The following is a 12,688-nucleotide window of genomic DNA, read 5'->3' as shown; positions in this document are numbered from 1 at the left end:
ATAAATAAAGGTGCTATGAGCATTTGTATACATGCTTTTGTGTAAAACATACATTTTTCATTTCTCTGTGATAAATGAAATAAATGTTCAACAATGCAATTGGTGGGATTTGTATGATAATTACATGTTTAGTTTTATACTAAGAAGTAGCCAAACAATTTCCCTGAGTAGCTATACCAAGTTAGATTCCCATCAGGATTCTCCACATTCTTGTCAGCATTTCCTTCTGGCCTCCATGGTTTCTAATTAGAAATCCAATGTCATTTAAATCTTTGCTCTAGACATGTCCTTGCTGACTACTTTCAAGACTTTTTGTTTGTCTTTAATTTTGAGAAATATGTGACATGTCTTTGAATAGTTTTATGGAGTTCCTTCTATTTGGGGTTCATGCAGCTTTTTATTATTATTATTATTATTATTATTATTATTATTATTCATTTCAGAGAAGAAGGGAGAGGGAGAGTTAGAAACACCAGTGATGAGAGACAACCACCGATTGGCCATCTCCTGCACACCCCACATCGGGGACGGAGCCCACAACCCAGGCAAGTGCCCCCGACTGGAATCAAACTCAGGACCCCTCATTCTGTATACCGATGCTCTATTCACTGAGCCAAACCAGCTAGGGCATCATGCAGCTTTTTGAATCTATAGATTTATGCTGTTGGCCAAATTTGGTCAACTTTCAGCCACTATTTAAATTTTTTTTAGCCATAGTACTTTTCTTCTCTTTCTGGGACTCCAATGACAAGAATGCTAGATCTTTCATTATTGTTCCAGAGATCCTTCCTAAGGCTACATTCAGTTTTTAATTTCAGTCTATTTTCTCCCTGCTGATCAGATTAATTTCTATCTTTAGTTCACAATGCATTCCTCTGTCATTTCCATTCTGATATGGAGCCCAATAAAAAATCAGTGATTATAATTTTCAGTTCTAACATTCCCTTTTGGTTCTTTTTTATATCTGATTATTTTGCTGGGGTTTTCTTTTTCTTTCTTTCTTTTTTTTCTTTTAACATATTTTATTGGTTTTTTACAGAGAGGAAGGGAGAGAGATAGAGAGTTAGAAACATCGATGAGAGAGAAACATCGATCAGCTGCCTCCTGCACATCTCCCACTTGGGATGTGCCCACAACCCAAGTACATGCCCTTGACCGGAATCGAACCCGGGACCCTTGAGTCTGCAGGACGACGCTCTATCCACTGAGCCAAACTGGTTTCGGCTTGCTGGGGTTTTCTGCTGTTTATTTCAAGCACATTCATCTTTCTCCTTGATGCATTTTTTTAAAATGATAGTGTCTTTAAAATTCTTGCCAGATAATCCCAACACAGGTCATCTTGAATAGAAGTGGTGAAAACAGGCAACCTTGTCTTCTTCCTGGTCTTACAGGAAAAGCTTTGTCTTTCATCATATAGTGTTAGCTTTGGGATTTTTTTATACACTTTACCCTTTATTTTATTTTATTTTTTTTAAAATATATTTTATTGATTTTTTACAGAGAGGAAGGGAGAGGGATAGAGAGTTAGAAACATCGATGAGAGAGAAACATCAATCAACTGCCTCCTGCACATCCCCCAATGGGGAAGTGCCCGCAACCCAGGTACATGCCCTTGACCAGAATCGAACCTGGGACCTTTCAGTCCACAGGCCGACACTCTATCCACTGAGCCAAACCGGTTTCGGCCACTTTACCCTTTAATAATTGTGGTAGTTTTCTTCTATTTCCTTCAATTTTGTTATTTAACAAAATTTTTGTATCAATTGAAATAATCATATTATGTTTTCCTTTCATTCTGTTAATGTGGTAGTGCATGGATTATCAAATGTTGAACCATTCTTGCATTCCAGGAATTCCTTTTAATTTGTGGTTGAATTATATTTGCTAATACTTTGTTGAGAATTTTTTGCATCTATATTCATCAGGGAAATTGGTCTCTAGTTTTCTTTTCTTGTAATGTCCTTATCTAGGTTTAGTGTCGGGGCAATTCAGGCCTCATAAGAATGAGTTAGGTTTTTTCTCTTCAGCTGTTTATTCTTCACCAATAAAGTCATCCTGACCTGGGCTAAAGCAATGATTTTTAAAATTCTATTATTTTTTCTACATTTACTAAGCATTTTTCTGTGAAGAAGGATTTTCCTCCATCAATTAGGTGTCAATTATAGTCCTTCCCAAATGGGTTGGTATAATGATAACCTCCAATATGTGAGGGTTAGTGTGTTTTTGTTTGTTTTTTTTCATTAAGAAAAAAACCTCCACAGTATTTACTTAATGTTTTTCACAATTAAATGCTGTTTCTTTTGTTCAAGCTGTCCCAAATTTGGCCAGTGGGAACTCTTTCAAGCTGATTCGTGTCCTATTGAGATATTCCTATTAGTCTTAAAGTACTTTCTTACTTCCTGACCATAAAAGATATTTCTCACACCATTTCTTCCCCATCCACAGCCCTAGGTTCAGTCTTTTCTCCAAAGAGCACACGAGATCAGATTAGATGTGTCCCTGCCCCGCACTGACCAAGATGCAGCTCCCAGCCAGCTATCCACAAGATGTGCCATCATGCTCTGCCCCAAGCCACCACAGGCATGCACACTCTGCCCCAACTAAAGCTGAGTGTCCAGGCCCTGGACAGACTGGTCACAGGGTGGGAGTGGGGAGACCAAGAAGTCATCCTGCGGGGTGATAGGAGGAGGTTTCAAGCCCTCCTATCACGTCACCCTGCCACCATGCTTCATCCCATCAGCCTTCACTTAAAAGCACAAATTCAAATATAAAATTATTAAGAATTCCAAGATGGCAGACAAAACATTAAAGCCCTAGCACAAGGACCTTCTGAGCACAGGACCCTATGCAACCACAGAGGCCCTGTGTATTTCTCTCTATTCTTTTGTTTCTTACTCAATTTTGTAATTTCTTTTCGTATAAATCCCAAAAGCTCTTGTTACTTCCAGGTGATTTATATGTGTATCTATTATGAATAAATTTTTCCCATTATATTTGCTAAGTGGCTAGTAAGGAGATAAGAAAAGTCATTTTGTACAGTTACTTTTAATGGCTATTTTAACATTTCATATCTCATACTTTAGTGAAATTTAATAATAGTTTCAATGTCAATTCTCTTAGGTTTTCTACATAGAAAAATCACCTACAAATAATAGCTATCACTTAAGCACTTAGCATTGCTATGTAGTGTTCTGAGTCATTTAATCCTTACAACAACCCCTTGAAGCTTGTACTATTATTATCCCACTTCACAGAAGAGGTATGTGAAAGACGAGAGACTTGCCCAAGGTCAAAGAGCTGTAAGGTAAGTGGCAGAGTCAAAATTCAAAACTAAATTCAAGCCTTCTAGCTTAAGTTCATGTCCTCAACCACCAGGTTATAACAGCTCTCTATTAGACTAACTCCTTTCCCCTCTACCTTTATTTCTGCTTGAAGACTGAGTATCTTGGATGAAACTTTCAGAACAGCATTAAATGTAGTGATAACGAACATCCTTCTCTTGCTATTTTTTCCCCCACTGGATGTCTCTAATTTTTCAAAGTATGACAATGATATCTGTGGCTTACAAGGAAAACCTTTTTAATGTGAAAAACATTAATAGTGTACATTTTCCTAAGATGAAGAACCAAAAATCAGTTTGGAAAAGGAATGGATCATGAAATTTTATTGATAAGGACTTCTGTTCCCAAGGTTTATTCTAATCACATTTATAGTACATGAAATATCAATACTTTCTGGCTGAGAAAACAGAAACTCTGGCCATAGTATTGATGCTTAAGAGAAATATAAGCCTCTACCTAAGGCAAGAGTCCACATCTGAAGAATTTAACCAATATGATATATACAAAAAAGTCAATTCAACATATTGCCTTAAGATATGTAAGAAATCCAGAGAAGACTGCTTCAGTGGGAGGCTGATACACACATTTCATTTAACAGACATAATGTACAATGACTAAAAGAACTATATATTCCCAGGAGAATTAAGAGTGTGCATATCTGGGTTAGCACCTAGAAAGTACATAGAAAATAAAACAGAAAAACGGAGAAAAGCTTTGTGTGAAAATCGTTTGGGCCCACGTTTCTAAGAGCAAGTTCTCATTCATATTTCACAGTAACTCATTCCATTCCATAGGAACTTGGTGATCAGCTGACTCATGTCTTCAGTGCTTTATGACAACAGACTTGTCAACTTGATGGATTTTATATGTAAATTCAAGGATAAAAAGTTTTATATGCACCCTAGTTTTATTCCAAAATTACTGACTACAAATTTGTGGTACATTATTAGCAAGATATTGGGAAAACAAAGGAAACTTTCTTTACTGCTTGTGTGATGTGATCTTGTTCAAGAATGGTGCCCTGGGAATTACTCACAATTTCACAGGTACGCTGATAATTTGTAGAAATGATTGCTGGGAAGGAGTATCATAAGCAGCATGTTTAAGTTATGAAAGGCTCCATTAGAATCAGAAAAAGTTTTGCATGGATGGTGACGGAAGAGGTCAGTTAACAGTATGGTGTGCACTTCATGCAATATTCTTTGGTTACAGCATATTAACCACCAGCAGAACGACCTTGCTTACAATATAGACCAGTGGTTCTTAATTGGGGGCAATTTTGCTCCCACCCCCGGTAACATTCGGCAATATCTACGATGATTTTTCGCAACTGGGGTGGGGGGGGGCTGCTACTTGTCACTAGTGGGTATAGAGGCTAGGGATGTTGCACCCCACAACAAAAACTCCTCGGGCCCCAAATGTCAATAGTGCTGAAGTTGAGAAACCCAAAAAGAGGTTTATGTGACATGTGTCTGGGTTGTCCATAAAGTCAAAAGTACACTATGGAGGCAAAAGGTCACCTGCACTTTATAGTTCTGAGAGCTCCCCGTCAGCTCTCATCAGCAGAGTCCTGGTCCCTGCTGTCCTTTGACCCAGAGCAAGGTCTCCTTTACATCAAAGAGCTCAATAAATATTTGCTGAATGGATAGAGGAAAGAGGTGTGAGAAGCATGGCTCAAAGCCTTCAACTGAGTATACTGAACAGTGAATTAAACTTAAAATTATTCTGAACCTCAATGGTGTCATAGTCTCTGACTATACAGGACCTTAAAATCAGGGTTACCATAGTGTCAAAAATAGAGTCAACATTTTAAGGGAAGTATGTCTAAAAACTTCTACATTCACTGTAGTGGGGCAAACCAAGTAAAATGGTGTTAAAGGCAAACATTCAATACACCATTTTAAACCCAAAAAATGAACATATGAAATGCCATGCACAGCACACACCATTCCTTTTTTCTTTTTTTACATATTTACAATTTTATATACTTACTTATCAATATATCTTCTATCTTTACAATTATAAAATTATTTTAAATTATAGAATAGTGGTACCATTGAATTCCCTTAAACATACATTTGTAGCATTCATTTGTTTTACCCTTTAAGAGGCAATTATTTACCCAAATCTAAACCACACTGAATACCACGTGGAAGCACATAGGAAAATCGTGGAGAAAAAATAGATTTAGACAAAAATTTCACACAAGCCTTAAATGAATCTATTTCAGTAACTCAAATAAATAGTACTTTATTATTTACTAAGCTTCCCCTGCCAGGAAAACAAAACAAAAACAATCCCCACAAACTGTACCTTGAAAAATGCTCTGACACTTAGAAGCAATTAAGTTATATTCTATATCTCAATCAGTGGACTGTAGGAAGGACTAGCTACAATTTAGGCTCAAATAAATACTATCTGTACATTTTATCATCCTGCATATACTTGAGGTTGCAATGGTGGAGGAAGTTTGTCATTTTCAACATTTTCAGAGTCAATAGCTGCTAAAGACTGATTTGGGGGCTTAATTTCAAGTGGACATTTCTCAACAATGTCTTGAACCTTTTTTGCAATTCCATCAGTCCAATCTATTAGGTCTTTTTCAAGTTTCTTGGCTTCAGTCATAATCCTTTCCTGTCGTTCATTCAATTGAGACAGGAGATCCAAGTTCTTATACATTTGCTTAACACCTAAACAAGCATCAGGAGACCAATTCTCAGATTCTTGCTTTCTGGGAGAAGTCTGGCCAGACATGTATCGATCAAAGTCTTCCTGACTTAAATTCAAAGACTGAGCGTCTAACTTCTCAATGAAAGTCACAGCACAGCACTACAAAAAGAAGAGAATGTTATTATAATCATATGAGCAAAGTCACAAATATTAAAATCGATTTTTTAAAATCCTTTCATTATGGAGAATTTAAAACTGAAGCAAAAGTAGACAAAACAGTCTAATGAACCTCCATGGATTTCAGCTTCAAAAACTATCAACACATAGCCGATCATGTTTCCTTTATGCTCTCATCTGAAATAGTACATTTCTTCCTTAAAAAAACAAAAAAACAATTAAATCTAATTGCCAACTCCCACTGAGCCTGTCAGAAATTCAATTCTCTACTTAGGTTGTTCAAAGGTGCTACAGTCTTGAACAGAGTGAAGTACTGAGGAGGCACCTTCAATGCTGGTTCCACCCTGGCTGCTACAGAGCTTCCTACAGGCTTTCTGCTGCTCTGCAGAGCAGAGGAATCCTTGTTGAGGACGGGAGCTCCAGGGCCAAGTACCTGGGGGCACACCCCATAAAACCATTTTGTTTTGGGGTCTTGCGAGCCCCACAAGGCTTACTAGGGCATGGCCAGACATTGGGAGCGTCCTCAGGGACCCCTGTGGCACACAGACCACCAGTTCCCAAAGAGATATTTCAAATCACATGTTAAAAGGACAAGTTTGTGTTTTTTGTTTGTTTGTTTTGTTTTGGTTAATCCTCACTAGAGGATATTTTTCTATTGATTTTTAGAGAGAGTGGAAGGGAGGAGGAGAGACTGAGAGAGAACATTGACAGGTTACCTCCGCACACTTGGGGCTGGGGGGAACAAACCCACAACTCAGGTACACGCCCATGACCAGAATCGAACCCAAGACCCTTCAATCTTCGGGCTGACGCTCTTATCCACTGAGCCAAACCGGCCAGGGCAAAAGTACAAGTTTTAAAACCAGACAACCTGAGTTGTCACCTCTGTCACTTGACAGTCAAGAGTTGTGTGATCCTAGGAAAATTACCTAGGCTCTGTGAGGTTTCCATATGAGTAAAAGGGGGGAAATATCAGATTTACTGTGAGAATTAAACACCGTAACACATGTAATGTGCTTAGCTCATAGATCTGTAGTAAGCAATGAATAAATGGCAACAATTATTAGTATAGAAATGCTAGGTCAAACAGTGAAACAGACTTCCATCAGTTACACATTCTTATATTGATTAAATTTTTCTACAATGAGCACGCACCATTTTTGCATTTTTTGTAAAAATGCTATTTTTACAAAAATATTCACCTGAATTTGTAAAAAAAAAAAAAAAAATTCTCACCCAAGGACATCTTTTTACTGATATTTAGAGAGAGAGAAAGGGGGGAGAGAGAGAGATACCGGTCAGTTGCCTTTCGTATATCCCTCAAGTAGGGATTGAACCCAGTATAACTTTTGACTCCTCCAAAAGTTAACTACTAATAGCCTGCTGTTGACCGGATGCCTTACCCATAACATAAACAGTTGATTGATAAATATTTTGTATGTTGTATGTACTGAATACTGTATTATTATAATAAAGTAAACCAAAGAAAAAGTATTATTAAGAACATAATAAGAAAGCCCAGCCGGTGTGGCTCAGTGGTTGAGCATTGACCTATGCACCAAGAGATGACTGGTTCTATTCCCAGTCAGGGCACATGCCTGGATTGTAGGCTCAATCCCCATTAGGAGACATGCAGCGGTAGCTGACCAATGATGTTTCTCTTTCAACGTTGTTTCTGTCCCTCTATCCCTCTATCCCTCCCCCTTCCTCTCTTTCTAAAAAAGAATCAATGAAAACACAATTTAAAAAAATTTCTAAAAACAAAATCAGCCCTAGCTGGTTTGGCTCAGTGGATAGAGCATTGGCCTGCAGACTGAAGGGTGCTGGGTTCAATTCTGGTCAAGGGCACATGCCCGGTTGTGGGCTCCATCCCCAGTGTGGGGTGTGCAGGAGGCAGCCGATCAATGGTTCTCTCTCATCATTGATGTTTCTATCTTTTTCTTCCTCTCTGAAATCAATAAAAAAATATTTTTTTAAAAAAGAAAACTATAAGGAAGAGAAAATACAGTTACAGTATTTATTGAAAAAATCCGCATATAAGTGGACCTGTGCAGTTCAAACCCATATTGTTCAAGGATCAACTGTATACAGAAAAGAAAAAAGACATCTGATTGGGAAGCAGTTTCAGTTTTGAACAAATTAAATCTGAGGCACAACAAATAGCTGGAAGTGGAGCTCAGCATGAGGTCAAAACAGGTGACACAAACCTGTACAGGTGACCAGCAGAGCTGTGACCAGAGGAGACAGCCTAGGGAGAGAGATGCACAGAGGACAGAACCCCAGGGAGTGACACAACTCAAGAGGAAGTAGAGGACACAAAGCCTACAAAAAGACAAGAAGGGGTGGAATTGTAGAAGCCAAGAGATCTAAGTTCCAGAACAAAGGAGCCATCAAGAATGTTAAAGAAGTAAGATGAAGACTGAGAGTTCCCCAGGGGATTTGTTAACTGGCAGATTTTTCACTTTTGCCAGAGCATTTTTATTGGAAAAGTGAGCATAGAAGCCGACTCTGGGTCCGGCAAGAACAGGATGAAGAAAGAAGGTGCAAACATAGTTAAGGCTGTAGGTCAAGGCACGGGGAAGCTGCAGAGTATAGGTGAACCAGCAGCCTCCAGTTTCAATAACGAGGGCCCCTCAAATACCTCCTGGTCTTGCTTCATTTCTCCTACTACCATGTCTCTCCATCTCTATTCTTCTCAGGATTTTCAGATCATCTAATCCTCTGTACATAACAATTGACTCCAAAAGGCTCTTTCTTCTTTAGTACTCCAGTGGATGCTTCCTTTATGTTAAGAAATAGTGCTCCAAATAAGGGAGCAAGCATCATTTTGAAATAGTCCCAAATTCCTCCACTTACAAACCACACTTCCCAGATGCTGGCACTACAGTGACAGGTAGGGGAACACAGTGGCTGAGGGTGATACGTAACAAGGGCAATCCAGGTTTTGAGGGACCTGAAGCTTATACGCTTTTGGGAACTCATTTAAAGGGAAATAAATAAAAGATGAACACAAAATTAGGTACAAAAGTGAATACCTATCTATATACATAAAAGCCTAATATGCAAATTGTCCCTGCGGGATTTTGACCGGGAGACCGCTCTCTCACTATGACATGTGCTGACCACCAGGGGGTGGCATGGAAAGAAGGAAGGCCCCAGCTGGCAGCCAGCAGTTGGGGAAGGGAGGCCCCAATCGGCCTTGATCACTGGCCAGGCCTAGGGACCCCACCCTTGCACGAATTTTGTGCACCATGCCTCTAGTGTAAAAATAAATCTCAACAAATTTTGGGAGGCTTGGAGATTCCTTACCCTGGCTTCCTCTCCTTACCTATTACCCTGTACAACTTCCAGAACAGGAAACAAAGCACTTACAGTGCTGAGGTTCAAGTTCATTGTTTGACAGTATATCTTGTCTAAGCAAACAAACAGAAGTTTAGTCTTCAGTAAAAGGAATTATTCTGCCTTATAACTTAGATATATATATACTTCAATCTTGTCCTGACTAGAATTAATTAGCACTGCAGCAAAACAATAGTTAAAAATCATTTCACATTCTCTAAACTGACCCTTTCTTAAAATATCTTAGTTTTCAGTTCTAAGTGGTAACTTGTAGAAATACAACAAAAACAAATCTTTTAATAAAGGAACCAAAGCCTAGGATTTGACTTATTCGTGGTTGAAACAAGCCACGTAAGTGAATGGCTCTTATACCCAGGACTCTGGGGAATGATGGACCAAGGCAGCAGGCTCCTCAATGTGGTTATCATGTTTCCCATACAAGCACTATAATCTCTAGTCAAGTATTGGGAGGTGGAGTGTTTGCATGGCCTGGTCACCTGTGCACTGTGGCACCAAGCAAACATCTGTAGTTTTATGTTGACTCCTCAACTCAGGAGCAATTAACATGTCGCAGGCCTATGAGTGACTGGTCATATCCCTAAACTCAATACCTTCATAGTGGTTCTCCATAACACCAAGAAATCACAAATACTCACCAGATTGGTGAAATAGTAGCCATCCTCTCCAGACATTAATCGGCTTGGGTTGCAGAAGCGGGTGATATACTGAATATTAGACTGAAGGCGTGGGGGGTTACCCTTCAAAACAATGTAAATGAGAGTGGGTAAGAAGTCATCGGCTGAAGCTGGCTCATCCTTGGTGATCTTGATGGCATTGAAGATATGCTTGCTACACTTGGTGATGCAGGCCAACTTATCTCTAGGCACCCGCTTCGAATCCATTTCAATAATATCTGTAAAACAGAAAACACAGTGCTTCCAATGAGAAAATAATTACATAAAAGAAGCATTAGGATAATCACTTTATCCTATTAAGTTGGCGAGGTAACCTCGCTAACCTCCTCTCCACCAGTTAACTTAATGTATATAAAACTTAAATGGGGGGGAGGGTGGGAAATAAAACTTAAATCGGCCGTAGCTGGTTTGGGTCAGTGGTTAGAGTGCTGGCCCGAGGACTGAAGGATCGTGGGTCTGATTCCGGTAAAAGGCATGTACCTAGGTTGCAGGCTCGATCCCTGGCCCTGGTTGGGGCATTGTGGGAGGCAACCAATTGATGTGTCTGTCTCACATCGACATTTCTCTCTCTCTCTGTCTTTCCCCCTCCCTTCCACTTTCTTTAAAAATCAATGGGAAAAATATACTTGGGCAAGGATTAACAAAAATAAATAAATAAATAAAAACTTAGATTGCACAAACAGTAAATAGCAGCTCATACTTACAGAACACATGACCATGACCTAGCACTACACAGTATGCTCTACAAATTTCTTTTCATCCTCAGATGATGCAAGTGATACTTTTTTAAAAATATATTTTTAATTGATTTTGAGAGAGAAGAAGAAGGAAGAGGGAGACAGAGATATAAACATCAATGTGAGAGCAACATTGATCAGCTGCCTCCTGCATGCTCCCTACGGGGATCAAGCCCAAAGCCTGGGCGTGTGCCCTAACCAGGAATCAAACTGGCAACCTTTCAGTGCATGGGACAACGCTCAACCAACTGAGTCACACAGGCTAGGGCAGGGATATTATTATTATTAAGAGAATTGAGGTTCAGAGAAGTTTAATGACCTGCCCAAGATGATACACATTACAAGTAACAGAGGGGGGATTTGAAACCAAGTCTGACTCTAATGCCCATTCTTTTAATGATGATGTAAAACTACTTATGAGTTTCATGGAGAAATAAGTCTCTTAATTAACTCTTAACATATTTTAAAACTCAGTTTAGAAATCCTCAATTTGCATACTGCTTTTTAGCAATGTGGCTACTATATGGTACAAAGCATCTTTGTATTAGATATCAAAATACAGCTGCTGAAACCCATCACACAGAGGTTCGCAGTGGCCAACCCTCAAAGCATGTAAATCTCCACTAGCTACAAACTTCTACAAAAACTTTACGACACTTACAACCTGCTGTTAGCAAAAGGGATAAATCAAGGGTATATATTTAATCTCATAAACATTTTATTTCTCAGGAAAAAATTGCTTCACTGCCCTTCACTACCACTAAGTCCAACTGGTGGGCTCTTTTTTTAAAATATATTTTTATTGATTTCAGAGAGGAAGGGAAAGGGGGAGAGATAGAAACATCAATGAAGAGAGAGAATCATTGACTGGCTGCTTCCTGCACGCCCTACAATGGGGATGGAGCCCGCAATCCAGGCACGTGCCCTTGACTGGAATTGAACCTGGGACCCTTCAGTTTGCAGGTCAATGCTCTATCCACAGAGCCAAAGCAGCTAGGGCCAACTGGTGGACTCTTATATGCACACATCTGTTGTCAGAGGACTAGGAGATGGTGAGGGAAAGTCAGATACAAACTCAGTGCCAGAACAAGGGCAGGAAGTGTGCCTTTGGATGCACATATATGCTTGCCATCTTGAATATCATCAAAGTAAACAGCTGAGGCAGCTGAATTTGATACCAGTTCTTGCCATGAGCAGGAATAAGTTTCAGACTTAGGTGACAGGGTGGTACAGGCCAGAGAGTTCTTTTTGCTCAGCTCCTATCCATGAGGTAAGCTACTCAAGGGACCCTCAAAGGACCATCAACCATGTGTCGAAGACAGAAACACCTGACAGTGCAGAGGCCTTACTTTAACTTACTAATGCTTTTATTCTCTTTACTTATGCACCTATATTGTGAAGTATATAATCTTCACTTTTTTTTATTATTAGTTCCTTTACTTTTTATCTCTGGATTATAATTATTGTTACTATGTCTCAGTCTATTTTTCTTTTTCTATGTAAATAGAACTTACTACAAAAAAAGATACTGGGGAAGATTTTTTTTTATACTTTCAAAGCCTTTTATTGTTGATTTTTATTCTTTATTTTAAACATTTTCTCATTAATTTTTATTGTTTATGTTTTAAAGTAAATAAAAAATGAATTATTTTTTATCTGGATGCATGTGTAGCTGCACTGCCAAGGGGCAGGGCCAAGAGTGTAAAGAAGAGTATATAATGGGGGGGGG

At 39.1% G+C, this 12,688-nt stretch overlaps 1 protein-coding gene across 3 annotated transcripts in view; it reads right to left on the bottom strand.

Moving 5' to 3' along the window:
- Positions 1-3,632: 3,632 nt before the first annotated feature.
- The window catches only part of RABGEF1 (RAB guanine nucleotide exchange factor 1), a 68,357-nt gene continuing 59,301 nt past the window's right edge, over positions 3,633-12,688 (bottom strand). For all 3 annotated transcript variants that reach the window (XM_059693375.1, XM_059693374.1, XM_059693376.1), the window contains 2 exons: positions 10,184-10,440; positions 3,633-6,170 (listed from right to left, as the gene is read on the bottom strand). In XM_059693375.1, coding sequence (XP_059549358.1) covers positions 5,772-6,170; positions 10,184-10,440 — 656 coding nt within the window. In that variant the 3' untranslated portion in view covers positions 3,633-5,771. The remainder of the gene's footprint in view (positions 6,171-10,183; positions 10,441-12,688) is intronic.

This window comes from Myotis daubentonii, chromosome 4 (genome assembly GCF_963259705.1).
Source record: "Myotis daubentonii chromosome 4, mMyoDau2.1, whole genome shotgun sequence".
Classification (NCBI taxonomy): domain Eukaryota; kingdom Metazoa; phylum Chordata; class Mammalia; order Chiroptera; family Vespertilionidae; genus Myotis; species Myotis daubentonii.
This window is presented reverse-complemented; position numbering and strand designations above follow the sequence as displayed.